At 38.2% G+C, this 23,802-nt stretch overlaps 4 protein-coding genes across 5 annotated transcripts; 2 read left to right on the top strand and 2 right to left on the bottom strand.

The window, feature by feature from the left end:
* Positions 1-388: 388 nt before the first annotated feature.
* On the top strand, positions 389-4,321 carry ccdc36 (coiled-coil domain containing 36; the record flags this gene model as incomplete). Its single annotated transcript, XM_079884598.1, has 8 exons — positions 389-557; positions 715-787; positions 944-1,097; positions 1,308-1,459; positions 1,611-1,659; positions 1,768-1,858; positions 3,096-3,193; positions 3,302-4,321. Exons 1-8 carry the CDS (start codon positions 515-517, stop codon positions 4,319-4,321), a joined length of 1,680 nt encoding a protein of 559 aa, XP_079740724.1. The 5' UTR covers positions 389-514.
* Positions 3,558-8,517, bottom strand: kbtbd12 (kelch repeat and BTB (POZ) domain containing 12). The gene is made up of 6 exons (XM_079884591.1): positions 8,360-8,517; positions 6,904-8,093; positions 6,435-6,705; positions 6,083-6,233; positions 5,757-5,954; positions 3,558-5,474 (listed from the first exon to the last, which is right to left on the bottom strand). The coding sequence occupies exons 2-6, from the start codon at positions 7,983-7,985 to the stop codon at positions 5,305-5,307; spliced, it is 1,872 nt and encodes a 623-aa protein (XP_079740717.1). The 5' UTR covers positions 7,986-8,093; positions 8,360-8,517; the 3' UTR covers positions 3,558-5,304.
* Positions 8,518-9,913: 1,396 nt separating this feature from the next.
* On the top strand, positions 9,914-16,308 carry slc26a6l1 (solute carrier family 26 member 6, like 1; the record flags this gene model as incomplete). Its single annotated transcript, XM_079884572.1, has 19 exons — positions 9,914-10,047; positions 10,126-10,265; positions 10,348-10,458; positions 10,622-10,797; positions 11,421-11,585; positions 11,678-11,830; positions 12,169-12,251; positions 12,576-12,723; positions 12,814-12,927; positions 13,009-13,086; positions 13,221-13,316; positions 13,456-13,562; positions 13,679-13,748; positions 13,987-14,079; positions 14,555-14,665; positions 15,300-15,698; positions 15,777-15,831; positions 15,947-16,092; positions 16,218-16,308. The coding sequence occupies 19 exons, from the start codon at positions 9,914-9,916 to the stop codon at positions 16,239-16,241; spliced, it is 2,403 nt and encodes an 800-aa protein (XP_079740698.1). The 3' UTR covers positions 16,242-16,308.
* Positions 16,309-16,619: 311 nt separating this feature from the next.
* Positions 16,620-22,586, bottom strand: p4htmb (prolyl 4-hydroxylase, transmembrane b). Of its 2 annotated transcripts, none has more exons than XM_079884614.1 (10): positions 22,277-22,586; positions 21,633-21,971; positions 21,468-21,549; positions 20,279-20,469; positions 20,075-20,171; positions 19,802-19,964; positions 19,472-19,657; positions 18,524-18,614; positions 18,284-18,407; positions 16,620-17,986 (listed from the first exon to the last, which is right to left on the bottom strand). In XM_079884614.1, the coding sequence occupies exons 2-10, from the start codon at positions 21,846-21,848 to the stop codon at positions 17,769-17,771; spliced, it is 1,368 nt and encodes a 455-aa protein (XP_079740740.1). In that variant the 5' UTR covers positions 21,849-21,971; positions 22,277-22,586; the 3' UTR covers positions 16,620-17,768. The 2 variants fall into 2 exon arrangements, with proteins under 2 accessions (XP_079740740.1, XP_079740739.1); XM_079884613.1 differs by having other exon boundaries at positions 21,633-22,035; positions 22,277-22,566.
* Between the last annotated feature and the right edge of the window lie 1,216 nt (positions 22,587-23,802).

Genomic DNA, 23,802 nt, shown 5'->3' with positions numbered 1-23,802 from the left:
AGACTGGAGTAATGATCCTGAAAATTCAGCTTTGCATCACAGAAATAAATGATAATTTAAAGTATAATAAATTGAAAACCAATTATTTTATATTATAATAATATTTTTCTTTCTATATTTTTGATTAAATAAATGCAGGCTTGATGAGCAGAAGAAACTTCTTTCAAAAACATTAAATATAGTAATGTTTCCAAACTTTTGAGCTGTACTGTATATATATATATATATATATATATATATATATATATATATATATATATATATATAAAAAAAAAACTTAAACACATATTGTAAGTGGAATAAATAATGTTTAAATAGTGCCATCTAGCGATCGCAATCAGCCAGGCTATGATTAAAGGGGGTGTCGGTGTAGTGTACTGTTGGCTGCATGAACTGTTTTTGAATTCTGTAGCCCGGGAAACCTGCCGCAGTCTGTTGTAGATGTCACGTACTAACTTACACACAGCTTAATTAAACCGTAACGGTCAGCACCAACGACCGCCAACATTTATTTATGTTGCCTCAGAATCATTACTGCATATCAAAGTCATTTACTGGTAAGTCACATTTCTTTAAAACGAACTAAACTAAATAGCTGCTTTCTCACTAATTTATAATGAAAACACACGGCTTTGATGACGGCAGCCGTCCGGCTCCCGCGTAAACAGTAAATTATTATGACACTGATAAATGTATATTTAAACACATTTTTAGATCTTGAAAGCCTGGATATGAAGCCCAATGTCTGGAATATTAAGGAGATGTTGAACATCCCCGCAACTTCTGGGTATGTCTGATACCTAAATAATGTACTAACTAGAAGATTTTTGTCAGCTAACTTTTACTGTAATTTACACTAACGTTACCCAAACTTTTACCTTGAAAGGGAACATTATAATCTCGTGTTTATATTGATGTTTATTCAGAATTATGTTTGTTATAGAGGGATAAAACCCAGTAAGGGTCCAACCAGTGACTACTCTAGCCTGACTGACTCTCAGTTTCTGTTGGGCTCTCAAATGTGGCCTGACAATTCACAAGGGTTTACTCAGGAGATGAGTGGACAGAGCAGAGGTTCTCAGCATACATCCCAGGAGGTAAATATCTCGGGCATAAACTGTGTTTGTTTGTACAGTAGAACATGCCATGTTTTATCTTGAGTAATATGATGAACATATTCTTGATTGTTTTATTTTTTGGTCCACAAACCTTTCATAAATGACATTTATTGTGACAGGTTGTTGTGAAGGAGAAGTCTATAAAATATTTTAAGTTTCATAATTCCAAATTGTTTAAATCCTCTACAGATGAAGGACATGATGGTGTCCAGCAGTTATAGTTCTAAGCCGTTTTTGTTTGGCGGTGATGGCAAAATCCTCAACTTCACTGGTGGCAAATCTGTTGGCATGTTGGACAGATTTGAAGAGGAGAAGCGAAAATCCAAAGAAAAATATGAAAGGTAATTTGTCTATCCTTGATTCTTGCTCCATAATAATAATAATAAACTATTCTAACTGTACTGATGTCTGTTTTAAAGTTCTCAATTGTAATTTTTCTTATAGCTTTGGTTCTGTCCTGACATATTGTTATACAACTTTTTAACTTTTTAGGGAAATTCTCACAAATGGAATTCTACAATTGCAGGAAACTCTGGAAAATGTGAGTTTATACTTAAGGCATAGATACATGTTTAACACATTTAGAATATTTTCACTGCACATATTCACGGTATCAATACTTGACTTTGACCTACCTCTTCCTTTTTAGACCAGAGAGACTTTATTAAATTGCATTGATGGAAGTAATGACAGTACCAGAAAAGTTTTAGTGGAGAGAATGGATCATTTCTCAAACACAAGTACGTTCTTGTAGTTTTGTATATTCTTATAACTGTATGCAGATGGTTCTTAACAGTTAGCCCATGCTGACGACCGCAGTTTTCCACAAATAACACTACCATTAAAGATAATTATTATACAAGGTTTAAAGGTACACTATGTAACTTTTTTTTTTGTAACTCACCATCGGCAGGGCTCAATCCGAGGGGCGGGATAAACGGTTGTCTTTCAAATTCCCTCTGCATGCAATAGGATAGTGCTACAACCAACCAGAGCGTTTTCCCACCAGCGGAACTAGTTGATAGATTAAACTTTTGCCGTATCTGATCGGCAAAACCACGAACATATCTTCCTTTTTTAAGAATGACTTAAGTGCCGTTTTTTGTTCTTTTCTCAAAGAAAAGCTTAACTCCAAGTCCTCCAGAGTCGCGGCCAAAGCCGATTCGAAAGACCGCTGTTCGCCAGCAGTAGCAGCAATTCTTTGTTTTCAAGTAGCAGGGAACCGTCGCAACTCTGTCATCATTATGTTAAGCCTGCCTGCTGACTCTATACACAGTGTGATTGGCCTGACTAGAGTTTGGTTTTTCTAGCTCAAAAGCCAACGGAGAGTTGCTAGACCACCCTGGCTGCAAAATAAAATTGGCTGCCACTAGGGTGCGTCTAGATTTCTAGGCTAGTGTTTCTCTTCATATCTGTAAAATTTTGAGAAAAATTGCTCCGGCTGCTTTGAGGCATGTATGGTGTGGGAGTGGCATAGCTGTCACAAGTTCACAATGAGCGAGAAAGGTTGACATGGAGCACACTAAATCTCAAACCTCCCCAAAAATCACCTGTTTAAAAAAAATGCCTAAAAGAGCGAAGTTTACTGACAAAAAGTGAATGCAACAGAGCTTGTGACAGAGTCTATTAATAGATATAGCTACTGTCCTCAGCTAGTCAGCTTGGGATAATTTTTTTCCAAACTGGTTATATCTCTTAAACCTAGTAGTGAATGTTTTATGAGGAGATTAGTAGGATATTCTCTCTTTTTTAGTTATGAGAAAGAATCATATTCATCCGCACAGTTATGCAGAGCCGAAGCACAAAAAAACAAAACAATGTTATTCCATAAAATGCATGCAGTTTTGTTTTTTAACCGCTAGAGGGCCAAAAGTTACATTGTGTAGCTTTAAATAGCATATTTATATATTTTTTTATATATTAAATGTTGTAGATGTTATTTATTTATAACTTATGACATTATGTTGTCCATTGCAGTTGAAGGTTATTTAAACAGTGTGAAAGAGGGTATAACATGTCAATTTGAGACTCTGCAGAGCCAAACACAAATAGAAATGGCAGACAGGGAAGCCAAGGTAAGGACTGAACATATAACCTGTCCTAGACAATCGATGTAAAGCTATTATTAACATACTCTATATTGGCATTGCTAATAAAGCCACATTTATTTTCTATTAAAATAGAGCAGTCTGGCTGCAAAAGAGTTGAGCTCAAACGTGCTTAACCTCCATCGGGATCTGGAACATCTAAAAGTAGAGCAGAGCAAGGAGCAGGGCATGCTGGGAAATATTCTGTCTCAGCTTAGCACTTTGATTTCTACTCACAAGACAATAGCAGGACCTAGCTCTGCTAGAATGATTGACAGTGAGGTCCAGACATCACCTGGTCTGTTAGAGAGGTTCTGTATCATGTCAACTGAGAAACACCAAGAGAGCAAGATGATGTGCAACAGACCTGTCATTTATTCAGGAGAAGCAGTAGAACAGAACCAGTGTCTGCTTACCACACAGAAGACACAAAACAGAAATGCACATGCTCTGCCTGTAAAAAGACAGCAGACAGCAGTCACAGAGGAGGTTTCCCCTGATGCTTCACAGAGATTTTGGTGCACACAGTTAGTTGAGACCAGACCTTCAAGCCCACTTGTGGATGCTCAATCCACTGCATCCATAGAGGACCAAGAAAAACAGTATGTAGATAGACACCTGGTGCCTGAAAAACCATTGAACAGATTGGGCACTGATGCAATGCCACCACTGAAAGTACCTAGGAAGCGCCAAAAAGCCCTGAATTATAGGGGGAAAAAGAGAGCCTTGGTTCTCCCACAAAGACAACCGGTGAGAAAAAAAGGAGCAATGAAGTTTTCAAATGACAGCTTGCAGAATGAAGACCTTCAGTGTGAAAAAAAAGACAGAGTACCTTTGTCTTCTCTTTGTGACAACTGGAAAGTGACCAACAAATCTGTTGCAGAGAATCACTTAAAACTACAGCAGCATGCTACTGTAGCACCAGTCAGTAGGTGTGTAGCTGAGCAACCACTAAAACCCTTCAGTTTGTGGTCTGAAGATACAGACAGTTCCCAAATGATGGTGGAGTACAAGATGACTGAGTGGGAAAATGTGGTGCCTGAACCTAAAGCTAGTGTTATAGTAGGAGAAGGTGGCCTGTGGCAGCTCTTTGACATTACTAATGACTCAGAATAAAATGCAGAATACTTCCATACTGTATTCTGATTACATTTACATTTGAGAAATGATTTAGAGTATCTTCTATGGTCAGGTTTTTTTTTTTACTAAGAACTTGAAATTGCCTGTGAACATGTGAACCTTGTTCTCTAACCACTTTTCTTGCTATAGACAATATACATTATCTGTTCCTTTTCTGTTGCTGTTCCTTGTTTCTTTTTTGAACTTTGGCACATATGGATATTATAAAAACTCAAAGACAGTTTGGCAGACTTTACTGCCTCTAAAAGTATTGTTCTATTTTACTTGTACAATATGACTCTAAAGCAATAACATTCAAGCACATTCTGTAATTCAGACATTTCATATTCCTTTTTGCAAATCATATTCCAGAAGTTTGTGAATAATTTGTTTTGGCCTTGCAAATATTTTAAACAACCTCTGTGTAACATTAACAGGTAAAATATAGTTAAAAATATATTCAATTTTGTTTGCATTTGAAACATGACAGATTTAGCTGTTGTTAAGTTTGACAGATTAATATATGTTTAGTAAATTGCATCGACTGCTTAAAGTTACAGTACATACACTGTATTGTGCAACTCTATGCTATACATTTTTACTATGCTAGTGAAGTAAAATCATATTTTAAGTTTCTCGGAGTGTTACTTTATTTTGAACTGTAAATTATGTGAGTTTTTCATCATATCATTCGTCACGTATCTTAATACATACTATACCTCAACTATTGGTAATATCTAAAATCCAAAAATGTCGACAACAACAAAATCACTAAAGCACTCGCAGAATTATAAATTAAAATAGTTTGAAGTAAAAATATCTATTTATGAAAGCCCTACTCCCTATATCTACAGTTTTCTGGCAGGAGGGTAAAAAATCATGTAATTTATATTATTCACATGACAGAAGAGGAAGTTTGTCATGTGAATAATATAAATCGCATAATTTTTCATGAGAAATCATTTTTGGAGAGATTGTTGTCATTCCTCTACCAAGTCAGCAGGAGGGGGTATGAGTCCACGAGGGTTCAGATTTGCCACCAAACATACATCGTAACTGTCGTGCATCAGAGCCTGCCTTGCCACCACAGTCCATACATTTTCCCAGGGATCCAACTGCAGGATGTCTTTAGTGATGGCATCATGACGATCTTGGGAAAGAGTGGAGTACTTACAATGTTGTCTATTTTGAATGGCCACAGAGTATTACATGGATTTAACTGTTCAAGGCTAAACTAATGCCAAATTTACAAAGGTGGCAATTAGGTTTAATGCTGCTCAGAGGTAGCATAAATGCATTTACACAACAATTTTAACTGCATATTGTTATACTAGGGGCTGAGGTGGGTCAGAGCACAGAGCAGCCTTAACTCAGCTATGTAAAGATGCCTAAGTGGACTGATACTGTTATTACAGTATATTTAAATATTTACCTGCTCCTTTGTAGTATCCACAGACATAAAGTTTTCCATCAACAGCACCAGCATTTGATGCATTGCTGCGAAGTGATAGGAGAGACCATGGTAAAGGAGGACCATCCCTCCAGAAATCGCCATCAGGGTTGTAGATCTCTACTACATTAAGGCAGTGACGTGACTGGCCGCGATCCACACCTTCACACCCAATACCACCTGCAGAAGGAGACACTGAAGCTCATTTTACAGTACAGTATAATCTTTGTAATTGCATGGGTGATGCCTAGCTTTACTTTTTCATAAAATAAGTTGTCATATTGCACTCATCCTGTTGACATTCTCACCCAGTACATAGATTTCCCCATTGAGTGCGACTGCGCTGCAACGGTATTTTGAATATTTCATAGGGCCTAGTTCACTCCACTTGTTGTTCTCGGGGTCATATTCAAGCAGGCGATTACTCATACGGTCAGGCTCGTCATCTGTGCGGAACGACTGCCATTCATGAGACATGGCAGAACAGGTGCATTAGAGCGAAAGAGAGAAGGCAATAAATACACAGTTACTGTGCTCCCCCACTTGGTTTTATTTTCCAAATTATAGCGATTTATTGTTTTTTCACCATCCAGCCTCCATTCTTATTACTCTTCTTCTGCAATATAAAGATGACAGATTTCCACTATTTTGGTATATTACCTGTGGAGTCCGTCCTCCAAGCACATAAAGGCGACCCTTCATCCGAACTACACTGTGATAGGCAAGGGGCATGGGCAGAGGGGCACCACTTCGCCATGGCCCACCCTGTAGAGACCAGCGCTCAACACTGTTGGTGATAAGGTACTGGTTCTTCAGCTTCATCTGACCTCCAATCAGATACAGGTTGTCTCCCAAAGAGCTCAATGCATAAGAGTCACGATACTCTGCTGAGCTCAAGTGTTTCCAGGATCCTTGGGCTTCCTTGTTGTACCTGAAAAACACATAGCAAATATTAGATTTTTGAACTGAATGTTTTACTGTCTGTAATAATGTGAAATATTTTCTCTCATTTAAATTGAAATTTTAGGTGCTCTAATAAACACATTAGTTTAAGGTTTTGCTTGATACAGTTTATTTGATGTTGAAAACATGGGAGTATTACTGTCACTTTCTCCTGCAGAAGCCTCACATGAAAATCTCGACGTTTCTGTCTTTCTGCCTCGCCATCTTTCTGGCTCCCAGCTCTCCTGCCACAACAATTTCATTCCTCTCAGTTACCACTCCAGCACAGACAAATCCAAGCGCATCACCGTATCGTGGGGAGGTGATAAACAGAGTCCGCCCGGTGTTGGGAGCATAACAAAAGCTGCGCTCTGTGTAGCTTCCATAACGTGAGCGTATCCCTCCGCCATCATTACCAATGCAGAGCAGGAGGTCTGTGGTCTCCATACCGTAGCGCAGCTTCAGTCGGCGGGGTGGAGCATCTGAATCTAAGCTTGCAGTTTCAATTGCCTCTTCCATTATCTGAAGACATTCGGCATCAGCTAGCAGTGCTGTGTTCCTTTTCATCGTCCCCTTCAAGTAATCCACACCAACCAGTGGAAGACGTACCTTCTTTAAGAGTTCTGGGAGGTGCCTGGCCCGGTTCTTTTCCACTGACCCTACACCACCCGGACTGTACTTCACCCAGCGCATCACCACATCCAAAATGCTCTCTTCCCGTGAAATATTAAGGTCATCTGAGCCCAATAACATCCCTAATTGGTGAGCCTCCAACTCCAGCACCTCTTCCCCAAGGCACACTTCAGTGAAGTGCTGCCGCAGATAGCGCTGAGCCTGGTCGGCCAACCCCTCTGCCCCTAGATCCCGGGCATAGTAATAGATTCCAAGGCAATTGGAAGGATCCATTTTGTCAGTCATGTAGATCTGACAACGACTGAACACATCATCCATTTGTAGAAGAAAAGCAGCAACAGAGATGCCCTGCACATTGGCTGCAGTGAGTGGAAGTTTGGAGCTGTACATGTATTCTAGCAAAAGGGCCAGGCTTTGTGCCGGCATGTCTTTTAACTCCACTTGACGGTTGGTACACTCGCGCAGGCCACAGGTGAACATTACGCGGAAGTATGGACTGAAGGCAGAAAGCACCGCACGATGGCATGGGAAGCTAACACCCTCAGCGATTAGAACCACGTCTGTTAGCTGCTCAGCATCCCGCATTCGGTTTAGCTGCTCCAACAGCGTCAAACCATGCTTGGCTCTCAGATCCATTTAGTTTAGTGTTTTTTTTTTTTGTCTTGATAGCTTAACTTGAAGAAGTGTTAGCCTTAGCCTAAATACATCCTGGAGGTCCTTAAAAGAATGTCAAGGAACATGCATCTGAAGAGATAAAAAATATATATTTTTTAGCAAATGTAGCTAAATAACAACTTGCTGCGACATGCTAGGGCACCCTCAGTAATCCACAGAACTTTAAAGAAAGTTCAATTTAATGAACCAATAATTTTATCTTGCTCTAAGGGTCAGTGCTAAACAGGTCAATGCTCCGACATGTCAACAAAAAGAGTTATTGTTGTATCAGTCACAGTATTGGCAACAAGTGAAGTCTATCGCATTATGTTAGCACATGCATCAATGAATCGTACCAGATCTCTGGCTTCCTGTGGTGTCTGCCTTCAGGCAACAATTCGTCCATTACCCACACTCGACACAAACACGCTTGCTGCCTTGCGTTTGACAGTAAACACTGGGAGAGGGAGCATGCTCTGTCAACCTTCCATGGCCATTCCCACTAAGCAACAGCGCTAAATATAGACCATGATTTGTCAAACTACTGAAGGGAAAAATATTCAACAAGTTTTCTTGATCACTGAACATGACTTAACATTACAGCTTGTGTAGAAGTTTTTTTTTAATTGTCACTTTACTTTCCTATGCTTATGTGTTTGTTTTTCTCTCATGGAATCTGAGGAAAGGCCCTCATGAGACATGAGAGCTAAGGTCAAATTTCACCCCATCATGCTCTTAAAGAGACCACACAGTCTATGTGTAAGCATTTGTTCTTCAGTGCAGCTTCTTAACAGTTACTTTTGGTGCAATAATGGCTATTTATACATACATTTTTAATTTGTGTTATCAAGTTTTTGATGAAGCAAATCCAGAACTAGTATTTGATTCAATTAAATACATCTTAATAGTAAACAATATTAAACTTTATACTCTATATTATTAAAATTTAATTTCCTTTTTTATTTTTAAGTGTGCTTTTGAAACTCTGCAATGTGCCATGCTTTTACATGCAAATTTACCTTTTTGTTGTAGTGGGGATGTAAAGACTTTTAAAGGCAGTAAAGACTAGAAGCCAACTGTTTTTTTGTGTTTATTTATTTATTTATTTATTAAAAAAAAATCCCCTGAACTCATACTATGCCAACTGTACAAACAGATATCTTAAAATAGCCCCCCTATGCTCCCTATTTTCTTCAATGTAAAAATAGGACCACAAGTGTAATCGGTTCAAGTCAGAGGCCTACACTACTCAATTATTAATATATTAACCACAGAGGAGAGTTGTGGCACTAACTCCCCATTCCATTTATTTAAAGCCATTTTAAGGACCACTTCATGTGTTGCAAATTTACAGTATGAATGACGTCAAAACATCTCTTCCTGTCCTGTCATTAATTCATAATATGTTGCACATCACGACGGAATTTTCTACTGGAACAGAAAAAGTTTCCATCGCAGTTTACCTTAGAGTGCACAAAGAAGCTACTAATGAACACAGGAGGAAAGTCTGACTCAGCATTTGCACTAAAATAAAAGAGTTGTGAGATAACGATCAGGGCTTTTTTGTAAATTACATTTTTCTATAATGACATGCACATTGGCAATATTCATGTTAGCTTGTTTTGCTCATTTAATGCTTCTGAAATTGTATGTATCCATTAAAATTATTACATGATATTACTTCTTAAGTTAATGATTAATAGAAAGCACAGCTTCAACCAACCTCATTATCTCCCCTTTTAAATATTTCACACAGCTTTAGAGGGATATCAGAGATTACTGTCACGCAGAAAGCTTTATGAAGTTGTATTGATGTACTGAGGTCAGTGTAATTTTGTGCTTTGTAATTCATTTTTATCTTGACACAGAGTAGACCAATTATAGTAGCTATACTGCACAAAATAGAGAAAATGGACTCAGGAAATGCAGAGTATTGTATACAGAGAGAGGTTATAGATGAACAAAGGCTGAAAGAGCGATCACAGAGAATGGACCATTCCCAGACCAACCTTCCCATCTCCCATTGGCTGAAGAAATCGCTCAGGTAAGATATGGCCATGAAAGCAACTGTTAGTGTGAATAAAATCAGCATTGTTTTTACGTTTTTTTTTTTTTTTTTTAGCTGTTCGATACCCAAACTAAAACGTACCATAGTTGGTTTCTTGCCTGTTCTGTCCTGGTTGCCCCGTTACTCCATCTGGGATTATGGCATGCCGGATCTCATTTCTGGCATCAGTGTGGGCATTATGCACCTTCCACAGGGTAAAAGCATGTTTCTTGACTTTTTAATGACTGAAACATACAGGATAATCTTTGTTTGAGACCTTGTATTTGTGTGTTTTAGGAATGGCATATGCTTTGCTGGCCTCGTTGCCTCCAGTATTTGGACTCTACACATCCCTCTATCCTCCATTAATTTATTTTATTTTTGGGACCTCCAGACACATCTCCATAGGTGAGAGCCTAATTTATATTTGAATACTAATGAAAATGATTAACTTTAGTTGATTTTATTTTGTCTAAATGGATTATTTTCTGCTTGAACTTCACAATGTTCTGACTTTAAGTGTGTGTGTGTGTGTGTGTGTGTGTGTGTGTGTGTGTGTGTGTGTGTGTAGGCACATTTACTATCCTCAGTATTATGATTGGAAGTGTGACAGAGAGACTGGCCCCAGATGCAAATTTCCTTATTTACAATGGCACTAATGTGACTGAAGAGGTGGATATCGTATCTAGGGACTTCTACAGAGTCCAGGTTGCTGCTGCCACCACTGTACTGGGAGGACTTATTCAGGTGATAAATAAAAACACATACAAACACAGACTGATACAAACACACAAAAATGTATATACCTAAAGCCATGTCATTTATAAATATACATAGAGTAAATATATATATGTACTACCATTCAAAAGTTTGGGGTCAGTAAGTTTGTTGTTGTTTTAAGAAATAATACTTATTCAGCAACGATGCATTAAATTGATCAAAAGTGAAAGTAAAGACATTTACAATGTATTATTAATATTAAGCAGCACAACCGTTTAATAATAATAAGAAGAAATTGTTTTTGAGCACCAAATCAGCATCTTATAATGATTTTGAAATGATCTTGTGACACTATATAGACTGGAGTAATGGCTTCTGAATTTTTTTTTTTTTTTTTTTTTATATATAAACAAATGGTTGTTTTATATTATAATAATATTTCACAGTGTTACTGTTTTACTGTAATTTTGATCAAACAAATGCAGCCTTGGTGAGCATAAGAAACTTTTTTGAAAATAATAAAAAGTCTCAACTTAATCTTAAATCTTAATCGACCCCAAACTACTGTACATATATCCACTATTGCACATGAATTATAATATATCAGTTTTACATTGTAATTTAATACAATCTTGCATTCTCACTCTTAGGTTGTATTAGGCTTGGTGCAGTTTGGGTTTGTTGGTACGTATCTTTCAGAGCCGTTGGTCAGAGGTTATACCACAGCTGCCTCCGCTCATGCTGTAGTAGCCCAGTTAAAGTACATCCTTGGAGTCTCACCCAAGCGCTTCAATGGACCTCTGTCTATTGTCTATGTGAGTACAATCTAACAGACAGAAACATGCATTAGACGTGCATGCCTCAATACATGCAGAATTAAGCATAACTCTGTAATTTCTCTGTGTAGACTCTAGCAGACTTGGTTAGGCTGTTGCCAGAGACTCATCTCCCTACTCTGCTGGCTAGTGTTGTGGCCATTGTGGTTCTCATCACTGCCAAAGAGCTTAACAATGCGCTCAGGCATAAAATGTTGGTGCCTATTCCGGTGGAACTCTGCACTGTATGTAATCCAAAAAACAATTGAGATACTATCTGCTTCTCTTCTTCATTGTTTGATTCAATCCTACCCATAAGTTGTACTTAGTAAAATTTTTATTTAATAGGATTCATTAAATCTCTAAACCAGTATCTCTGTTGTATCTGTCTGTAGTGCCTTTCCTTGATGCCCTCTCTGTGCTATTAATCTGTGTAGTCAGCATTTCAACTCTGCAAATAGTGCATTATAGCAATAACTAATTGCACCTAGTCTGGCTTCTTATTTACTACAAAGGAATCGTTAACATCATTTTACCCTTAGCTCATGAAATTCATGAAAGTTTGTATATGCTTTTATGCTAGATTGTAGTGGCGACCGTTATATCATTCTACACTCGACTGAGTGAAAGCTATAAGATATCAGTCGTTGGCGAGATCCCAAGTGGGTGAGTTTTCACATCAAAAATATTTGTATTTTTAAATAATAATTGTTTTTTCTCTCAGTTAGTGGTGTTTGGGAAGGCAAGCATTACAATATTATTATTGTTACCATTTTTTGGGGGGACTTGGGGCAACCATCCACAACACTCTAGCAACACCTTAGCAACCACCTACCAACACATTAGCATCTGCATAGCAAGGCCATGATAACCACCACTAGCATTGTTTTAAAAATCAAATATGATCAAATATTGGAAAAATAGTTATATGACTTATGATATTATTTCAAGTGCATGCATTACTGTGGTCGTTCTGATGTGTTTTCTCAGACTTCAGCCTCCCGGGGTTCCAAACACCCGTGTCTTTTCTGAGGTGGTGTTGGATGCTTTTGCAATAGCCATTGTGGGTTATGCCATTTCTATCTCTTTGGGCAAAACCTTCGCTCTGAAACATGGTTACAAAGTAGAAAGCAACCAGGTGGGTAAATCGCCATAACACATATGGAAATAGACAATCAGATAACTACATTACACAGCTGATCTCTGTCTTTTTCTGACTGCGTTGTAGGAGCTGGTGGCTTTGGGTCTCAGTAATACAGTCGGAGGTTTTTTCCAGTGTTTTTCAGTTTGTTCTTCTATGTCTCGCAGTCTCATACAGGAAACCACAGGAGGCAAGACACAGGCAAGACAAATGCATTTGTACAACTTAGCGAATGCATGCATTTATATATCTACATTTGCTCATCACATTGTGTTTGTTTAGATTGCAGGAGTAGTGTCTGGTGTAATAGTACTGGTGACGGTACTAAAGTTAGGCTCACTTTTTCAGGAGCTGCCCAAGGTATGTATAAACAATCCTCTGTGCAGACTATGAGTCAGATTACCAAGCTATTTTTTACTTTATAGATTCATTATTTTGGTATGAGCTATGAATAAATTATGACTAGAATTTCCATTCTTTGTGTGTCTCTCTAGGCAGTTCTTGCTGCCATTGTATTTGTGAATCTGAAGGGAATGTTCAAGCAGTACTATGACATAGTCACACTGTGGCGTAGTTGCAAGATTGATCTAGTAAGTTTTGCTACAGTCTCCACCAAAAATCTACAAGCATTTAGTGGTGCTTACTGAGATTCATCTGAATCGCTTACCCAAAGTATTGGTTTATCTGTACTTATTTAGTCATCTCTATGCTCTGTTTTTGTGTTTGTAGTTGATATGGTTGGTGACATATGTGTGTACTGTGCTCTTTAATTTGGATATGGGTCTGGGTGCCTCCATGGGTTTTGCTCTACTCTCTGTTATCTTCAGAACTCAACGGTTGGAGTCTTTCCTTGCTTCTTATCTTTCAACATTGTTTCTCGCTCTTGTCATCTGCTTTATTCTCTTACTGCATCATATCTGACCTTATCGCATGACTTCTATGTGTGTCTCAGGCCCAGTTATTCACTACTGGGACACCTCCCTGGCACTGAGCTATATCTAGATATGGAGACACACAAAGAGGTGAGTATTACATTAATTTTTAACTGAAATAAATAGACAAATAACCAAAAATGGCCCTCAGTTCGACATTCCTGTGCAGTCCTGCTAAATGAAGAAATATCAATCACATTCCCACTATTACTCTATTACTATTACCATTTAAATAGCAAACAAGACTTCATTACGCCTATGTGACCTTTTATATTTTCAGTGTATCTACCTTAGCAGACCTATCACAATCATGCCTTTTGTTTTGCAGGTGAGGGAGGTACCAGGTATCACCATATTTCGCTCTTCCGCCACCATGTACTTTGCTAATGCTGAACTTTATCTTGAGGCCCTTAAAAAAAAGGTAAAATTATTTGTTTGGAACTTGGTATACAGTAGAGTATTTATTTTTCAGTACTTTGGAATATGACAGTGGTTCTCAACCAGGGGTCTGGGGCCCACTAGGAGGCCTCAGCCAACATCCAAGAGGGCCTTCCATGCAAGATGGCTTAAAATCATTTATAAGACAAAACATAAACAAAAACAACCATGCCAAGCTCTAAAATATTTTATTATGGGCAAATTGTGAGTAAAAAATTAAACATTTCTGGTTATTTTAAAAATGTTAATTCTAAATATTTTAGTCATGTTTTAATTACAGAAACTAGGAGTGCCCATAGATTAAAATAAGTTTTAAAAATAAAACTAGTCTTAGGGGTCCTTTGAATATTTTTGTGGTTAGTGGGGGCCGTTGGAGTAAAAAGTTTGGGAACCACTGTCTTTAAAGATATACCTATATTATTTTCGCTAATGCATATTAATTGCTAATGTTTCCGCAGAGTGGCCTGGACATTGGGAAAATGCTCACCTATAAGCGCAGACAGGAGGCCAAGCAGAGACGCAGAGAGAGGAGAGCAGAGCGAAGAGCCCGAAGAGAGGCTAAAAGACAGGTCTCTGCTAACTGTTTCCATGGTTACTGGATAATATGATAAACTGCACCATTAACATGAGCTAGTCCTAATCCTGTACTATCATGTATGTTCAGTCTGTTCCAAAACCTAGTGATCTTACAAAGGCAGCATTTAAAGGCGGCATGGGTGACGCTTATGCTGCCTCCCAAGATTTTGACCTAATATTGTCCAAATTATAAGGAGAAGTCAATCCCAGAATGCATTTTTATGAGCTCAGTGAAAACATATTATATTTATAAAAATTTGGGTCATCAAAATAAAGTGAAACCAAAAATTGTTTTTATAAATAAATAAAAAACATTTAATTTAACACTGAAAAGCGTCAATTAAAATAGTAATTGCAAATGGATTATTCTACATATTTGTGTGTGCTGTGTATATTCATGCATATATTAGCTTAGCAACATAATAATGTCAGACTCTACTGAAATCAGATGTTTCCTGTGCAGAGTGCCAAAGTAGAGCATTTCAAAACAGTCACTTTTAAAATAACTCCATAATGATTAAGTTGCTATGTGCTATGTATCCAGGAAGGCAGCATGTCTATGGTCAAACACCTAGTGAATTCATCTGCTCAAATCTGTGAACTGTCACTTTCATTCTTCCTTTACAGAAAAGAGCTCTCAGGGAAGCCTCTCAGCGATCCAAAAAGTCAATTTTTACAGTGGAAGATGAAGTTAATGGAGACATTCACAGAGAGCTTAGCTGGAGAGAGAGGGAAAACAGTACAGTGTTTGTAATACCCGAGACAGCACGGACATCTGATGGCTGTCACACCTGGATGTACCTGAAGGGCACTGACCCTGACACCGCCACCCTGGGGTCAGTGTCAGATCTACATGACGGGGACACCACCACGCTGGACTCCAGCAGCGAGGACACTTTAAGCAGGGATCTGGAGAGGGTTTCTCTGGGATCCCTGGGGAAGTGGACCTGGGACATCCATTCCATCATATTGGATTTCTCCACTGCTAACTTTGTTGATACAGTGGCCATTAAGACATTAAGGAATGTAAGTGCTTCAAAAGTCCAACAGAGAAAAAGTGACTTTGCATTGCAACCAAGCTCTCATCACCATTTCTTATTGTAGATATTCCACGATTTTGGAGAGATCGATGTGGATATTTACTTGGCAGGCTGTCAAGGTAATGGGTCTATCATCATTACTGATACAGTGGACTTCAAAGATCAGCCTTCCTGTCAGATGTTTTATTTAGTCATTGATTATAATTTGTGGCCTGTTCATTGTTTTCACTCAAGCACTGGTGGTGGAACAGCTTGAGCGTGGCGGCTTCTTCTCTGATGTCATCACTGAAGGTCGTGTCTTTGCTACTGTGCATGATGCTGTTCTGTACTGTCTCAAGCATCGGGGAGCTGTGACCATCCACAGCTATGAGAATGTTCTGGTAGGTTCTATACGCACAGTATATGTGCTCACCAATATCACACTTACAGTACATATACATGGAATATGATTATGGAATGATTGTTGAATATTATCATATACATGATTTCTAACTTCACATTTCAGGATATAAGTGGTACCAGACTATGAGAGAAGACTGATTTCTTGATCGATGATTCATCTTGCTCCTACAAGCTATATACCAAAAACTAAACCTCTCAAAGTCCATGAGATGGATGCTCAAATAGCATTTGACTAATGATACTTTTCTCTAAATTGGTTATAAAAATGTAGGTGTTTAAATAAAATATTTTTGTGTATTTTTTGGTTTATTTTACTTGTAAAGGATTATTGTAAATTATACTGATTAGTAATATGAACACGTAGTTTTAAATGTAATGTAATTGTATTTATACCATTTTATAATTTTTTTTATAAATTATAAAAAAATATATAAAAGCAACAGACAAAATGTTAAAGTAGAAAATGCAATGTGTTTTTAAAGAAAATAATATAGTCTCTGATTTATCATTTTAATAATTTATTCAACAAAGTGATTCTGTGCATTTTAACAGCAACAATGTGATTCGACTCCAACAAATAAATAAAATAAGTTAACCTCAGACAGTCTTTGGATGCATTGCAATTAACAAAGTAAAACATAGTAAAATAAATTATTAAAATCCAAACAAATCATACAAGATTGTGCAAGTTTACATGCTTCTTTTCAGGAATATCTGAGCGGGAATAAGTGTAAGAAACGTCCTTGCAGAGATGGAGGCTGAATAGATGTTACATAGGTTAAAACTATTAATTATTTATAGTTACTAGTTATGATAATAAACTAACCTGTACTCCATTGACAGAACTACAACTAGTTAATGCTGAGTGCACCTGCAGACAACACCAAAGTGTTCAGTGATTTTGATGTCAGTTAAAATGTCACTTCAGTAGAAAGCAACAATATATATATATATTTTACACATTCTTTGGTCACATACACACTACATCCTCCCACAATTGTGAAGTTGCTTTAGCACTGCCTGTGCTTTATTTGCTGGAGGTTGCCAAAGTAGCTAGTCATAACTATCATCCCACCAGGGAAGAGAGACATCTCGGATGCTCTTCTATTTACTATTACTGCATTTAACGCTTAGCTGCGGTGTACGGCCTTTGGAAGGTACAGTAGAGTGTCAATCTTTATGTAAACAAAGTTGTCAAATATGGCTGCATTCCCATTTAATGGGAATAATAATGCCTTCAAATATCTACATTAGGAACAGTAGCATTGTCTTTCACAATTGCATAAAATGTTCAGGCTGTTTATCCCTGAATCCAACCCAACACAGGTTCCAGTTCAGACACTGGGACCGCTGAAGGCTGGGTAAAGCTCATTCAATTCTGAATACAAGGAAATGTTGGTAGGGCTACATTTCTATAGTGTGCATTTGTGTGGAAGAGTGAACAAGATTAAAATATACAAAGGGTGAGTGTATTTGTGTGTGTTTGTTGGTATGAGGTCAGAGCCTCAGGGTGTTTGAGTGATGCAAAGGCGTGTGTGTATAGTGATTTTCTTGCCGTGTGTGTAAAAGAGAAAGTGAGGGACTATAAAAAGATCATTACACAGAAGTGAATGTGTATATATGTTCAACGTTGTACCTGGATTTGTGTATGTGTTTACAAGTCTTGGTGTGTTTCAATGTGTTGGTCTGAGTTCAGTTCTGAAATGAGTTCTTCTTGCTCTTGTGTCTCTTGTTGAGAAACAAATTGTTGGTAGCGCGCCTGTCGCTGGTAGTCTGGATCGACATTGATCCAATTATTGGCAACCCACTTAGTCCCTCGTGTCACCACACAGCCACCATGAAGAGAATACTCATCTTGTTCACCCACCCAACCTACAGAGGGCAGCACAGAACAACAACAAGATTTTCCAGACAATTTATCTGGACAGTGAGGTCTAAAAGTCTGAAATTGATGTTAATATTTCAGTTAGACTTTTTATACTTAAATTGTTATGGTGATAATACAATTTGGGTAATTTGGGTTTGGGTATCAAACAATGATTAAACAGATAGAATAAGAAGGCTTATGGATAATTGGTGCAAATATTACACCACCATTATTTCATTCAACTTTATTCCAAAACGTTACAAAAATACATTACAAAATATCAGATAAGTTATAATCATTACCTCTACCATCGGAGAGATAGTTATACCAGAAAACTGCCGTCCCCTTAATGGGCTTCACTCTCAGGTTGCCTTTATCGCAATGCTTCCTGGTGTCCAACAGATCCACATCATTCTGTATCAGTGACTGGGAAACACAAATACATGCACATAACAAGCTGTGGCATGTGCTTAAATAGACTAAAACTCTTGCTTTTAACTCACAAATAAACATGCAAAGACATTTTATTCAATAAGACGCACCGCTTCTTCATAAGTCCTATTATCTGCCACTGGAAAGGTGGTCTCTCCCCCTTCTTCTACATTACTAAGGTAAAACAGAACCGTGATGTACCTGTAAAAAACAACACAAATACTATGAACTTTAGGGGGATAAAAACTTGCCATATTTGGTCGGAAATGTATTTACATGATATTAACTCATATAACGAAAGTGCCCCTATTAAAAGGTTCCTAATTTTGTTTTAGAGGTCTCCTATAATAGGTTTACATGCATCTAAGGTCAAAAAACACTTTAATTTTCTCATAATATACATTGCAGCATCACTTCTTTTCTCACGGTGTCTGAAACGGTTCGATCAAAGACTCGGTCTCTCTAAACCCCTCCTTTCCGAGAGCCTACTCTGCTCTGATTGGTCAGATGGCCCAAGATATTCTGCTTACATCGGTTGGAAACGAAATACCCTTTACCGTATCTGAACTTTTAGGAGAAAATAACTCCTTTTCTCATGCACTTTGATCTTTGAAACTTTCCAGACCTTTTACATTCAAAAAACAGCTTTATTAAACACTAATGTACATGAAAGGTAATATCCGAAAAAGCATAACATGGGCTCTTTAATGAAGTTAATATCATGTTCCTAATCATGCTCTTGTTCTAAATACATTTATGCATGTGTGATAATGCTTTATTATTATTTATGACATTATATCATTGTAAAATATTAATCTTAGACCCGGTTTCACAGACAGGGCTAAGCTTAAACCAGGATTAGGCTTTAGTTCAATTAGGACATTTAAGTAGCTATTATAAACATGCTTTAGAAAACATTACTAGTGAGCATCTTGAGACAAAATAATGACACTGACATATTTTCAGATATGTAAGTGCAAGTTGCTTTCAGTTAAAACCGCTCAAACATGCAGCTTAAGCCTTGTCAATGAAACCGGGGGTTAATCTCTTTGTCTTACCTGCAGGAAGTCTGGAATGGGGAAGTGGTATTGGCAGCAAGGCGAGTGTGTGTGCAGGCTGTTTCAGGGTACACCGGCCCACTGTCATGATGAGCGTGGTAATGGCCGCCCTGCTCATAGCGCACCACTTGTAAAGGTTCACTTAACTCCACCAGAGAGGATGGCAGTCGTGTTAAACGAGTAACTCTTTAAAGACAGGAAGAGATATAGATATAGCATTATTTCAAACCGAGAAGGGGTGACAGAAGGAAACACATGAAGAAAGCAAAGCTTTTTAAAAGCTGTATGTCAGCACACTTGATGGGTGGACAATAAGAGAGCAGATAAAACCTTTTGCGGAGGTCTTGAAGAACCTGATGTGCTCCCTGACCCTGGTAGAGCCAGGTGTGTCTGCTGTTCCTCACCAGCTGGCTCCTTTCTACCCCACGCTGTAGCAGAAAACGCTGAAAGGCATCACTTCTCAGACGCCCAAACTCCTCTAAACTCAAGAGACCTGCGTCAAAAGAGACATATACTCAAAACATACATATGGACACTCAGATTGGCAAACTATGATCTACGTCTATTGGGTGTCCGTTTAAGATCTCCCTCATAGGTCTTTACCATTTCCATCCTGATCAACCTTTAGGCCATCGTAGATTTCCTTAAGGTTCTCAGAAGTTAACCAGATTCCATCTCTCACTCGAGAGTGTGTCAATATCTACACCAGAAAATCAAGTTACAGATTACATGTAAAGTAAATGAAGAAAGATTTACACATTACATTTTCTCAGCATTATCAAACTGCAAAACTAAGGCTCAACAGACCTCGTGTGGTTGTAGTTGGCCATCTTGGTTGAGGTCAAGGAAATTGAAGATTTCCTCAGGACTGAGGTTGAGCTGCTGATCAAGTTCCTCTTGACCTTCAGGGACCATAACCTGACTCTCCATCAGACCCTTCAGCTGAGCCAAACGCACAACTACGCCACACTCCTCCTCTGACAGAAAGCCAGGGATCTCTACAGCAACGCACACACAAACAGAGCCACAATGATGCCTCACACAGATAAGTGAATCAACAAACACAAAAACACTAATAGCAAACAATGCGTGCATGCCAGTAAGACTAAACGTTTAATTTCATAAGATCACCCAAAAATCGAAATTCTAACAGATACCTTTTTTTTTCATTAATTTTTACACATATTGGGAATTATGAATAAAAATAATGAATTTTTGTTAACAAATTTTTACATTAAAGTTTTATGCACGGGCAGAGGAAAAATCTGAAAATAGTGAGGGAAACATTGTAAGCTTTATTATTAAGGATCTTTCACACCACAATGCTAACTATATTAGTGTCCACACACCAATAAGCAATAAAAATTTAGTTTATTATAAGCATACACTGCGATTATGTCATCTGTTATAACTGTGGTGTGGATCTCGCTATTCTCATACAATTAGAATTAGTATTAAAGTTTTAATAATTGTTTTAATTCTATGAGAATATTGGTCCACACCACAGCTGTATTATTGAAATCACTGAAATATTTTTTTTTTCAGCTAATGAAAGATAAAAAACACTGACAGCCAATCAGAATCCATCCAACTTTAAAGAGTGTGAGCATTTAAAGCGGCAAATGACAAATGCAATGCACACTTATAATAAACAGAACGTTATTGTCCATTTGTGTGAACACTAATATAGTTATCGTTATTGTTCTTGGTGTGAACGGGCCATGAAAATTAATTAGGTGACATAATCTTCATTCAATTGTTGTGACCAATTTGCTGAAAGTAGGTAAGTGGATGCTAGCCATATTAGGATAACCGCTCACCAATTGCACACAGCACATGACTACTTTTATGGAACTTTTCTGTCCTGTCAACAGCTCTTGTCTAGTATTGTACGAAAAAGTGTGTTTCATGAAAAGAAAATCATACAGGTTATGAAAGACATGATAACAGACTTTTTTTATGGGACGACTATTCCTTTGTAGCATCTTGTCCTTACCAAACAGAAGGGGCTTTAGACTGAGTGTCTTCATTTCATGGACTTTCCCTGGCACCAGTGACACTTTTTGGACATGTCCCACCTAATGCAAAATAAAAAAGACTAGTTTTTGATACGAATACAAATACTCAAAGATATCCAAAACATCTAATGTATACCCCTTACCCGTATTCCTTCAATGCGAGGAAGATACATATTTCGAGGGAAGCCCGAGTCTGAAGGGGTCTGCGCATCTGACGGTCCGGTAACTTTATGACTGTTATCTCTGTTTGTAAAATCCCGGTTTGCCGTGCTTGTGTTAGAGCCGTTATTATAATGCACATACAGCAGAAGTGCAATGACATTGATGATGTAAACGTGGAAGAAAACCATCACCACCATGAAGTAAGAGCGAGAACACACGCTGCTCTTCTGCAGAGAGACGCGCTGACGGGGCAGAGACCGGGGTGGCGGTGATGATGATGCTGAGGCTGATGATGCGGTGTCATCCTCTTCAATATTGTCCTGGGGTTCCATCATTTTAGCAGACAACACTTTTATTGGTCGGTTTAAAATACACTATTTAAATCTGTTTTCAAAAGAACATTATGGTAAAATGTATAGCTGGTATTTGGCAGGTATTCGACAGATAAGAAAACCCCGCATTAACCCAGACGTCAGTCAGAAGAGATCAGCAGCAGACTGGCTTGCTAAAACACTACCTTTGTAAAAAGCTTGTTAACTAACTTACACGAACAGATACAAAATAATCTCGATAACACTCGCTGGTTTAAACTACGGATAAAGGATTTTCGTCAGTATAAGCGTACCTCCGGCTTGTGGTAGCATGACACTCTCTGGCTTACTCAGCACTTCCAGTTGTCAAATTTCACTCTCTTGTTTACATCGAGACGCGTGATTATAGCAACTGCGCAGCTTCTACTATCCTGCGAACCGTTGCGCCGAAGCACCATTTTGAAATTCATTGTCCTCATAATCCGTGTTGGGAAGATCTTGTAGTGTCTGCTTATATTAATTTGAATTTATATGTCAGCTTTCTTGGCTATACATCTCGAAGTGAAAGTGCAGCTGACTGGACTTTCGAGGGACGCCATTCACCTGACAACTGCGGGCATCCTCGTCCTCGACGCACTGCTCATCATAGAAATGAATCTAATGTACACGTAGATGCCACATTCCACCGCTCCAGACACGTCGGTCCGCCCGCCATCTTGCAACGGTCAGAGGGTCATCACTCTCAATGATGCCACAACATTGCACAGCTCTGGTTGTGAAACCGTAGAGATTACAATGGTACTTTTAATGTTTTTACTTTTACTATGGTGGTAACTATTTAATATTGTGTCAGCTGACGCCTTTCTCTTGTTGTATTGTGTTAGTTTAGCAAAATCGTCTGCTGAAGTCTATTTCATATATAGATATTCATAGATCATTATAGTCATACATGCGTCTAACTACGGTTGCAGACACGGTCAACATGCTCTCGGACCGCTCCAAATGAGGCATCTATGTTGCTCATGCCCAATGATGCCCAACTCTACCGACGTTCGATTCGTCAATGAGCCGTTCTTTGGAGTCGAATATTTTCAAGGAATCGGTTGAACAGGTTCACAAACTGATATTGGACATAGATCTTGGATAGCTGCTAATCGTTCATTGGTCTTGAATCAACAACTACTCATTGAAAATTGAAAATCTAATTGAAATGAGAACCGTCTTTTTAGTGAAAATGTTTAATGAACAGCAATATGGTCAGCATCATGCTGGGATGTCTGACAATGTAATGGCACAATTTCTCCAAAAGACGTAAACGAATTGGTGAATACGTTTTTTTACGAACTGTTCGATAGAACCGAATCGAGAATCATTCCGTTGAACTTGCCCTTGCCATAATATAACCATAGACAGAGAATATAACAGAACTGACAGAAGCAGTTGTAGCCTACTACAGCTAGAGCGATTAATAGCGCATAGTAACCCCTGGTGGTCAAAAACATTATCTCGTATTTAGTGCAGAGCTTGAATAGAATAGGTTGAAAAAAAAAACTTGAATTACTGCTTAGTTTCATATGAAGTTGTGTTTCTTTCGCAATTTAGTGCAGTTCTTCTGAGAGTTATGTTAATGTGGCTTGTGAATTATGACATGTGCTTCATTTGCTGGATGCTAATGTGGCTATCAGGTAAGTTGCTAGGCAGGTCTTTCATATGCGTAGCTGTGCAGTTTTATTTATTAACAGCAGGTTCAACTTCAAACCAGTGTTTTTTTTACTAGGGTTTTCTGTGAGTCTGTATGTCTTTCAATAGATCTTTCCATTTAGCATAAAGTTGGGATGTG

This window comes from Squalius cephalus (genome assembly GCF_949319135.1).
Source record: "Squalius cephalus genome assembly, chromosome: 10".
Classification (NCBI taxonomy): Eukaryota; Metazoa; Chordata; class Actinopteri; order Cypriniformes; family Leuciscidae; genus Squalius; species Squalius cephalus.
Note: the sequence above shows the minus strand (reverse complement) of the source record. Positions and strands in the feature narration are given on the sequence as shown.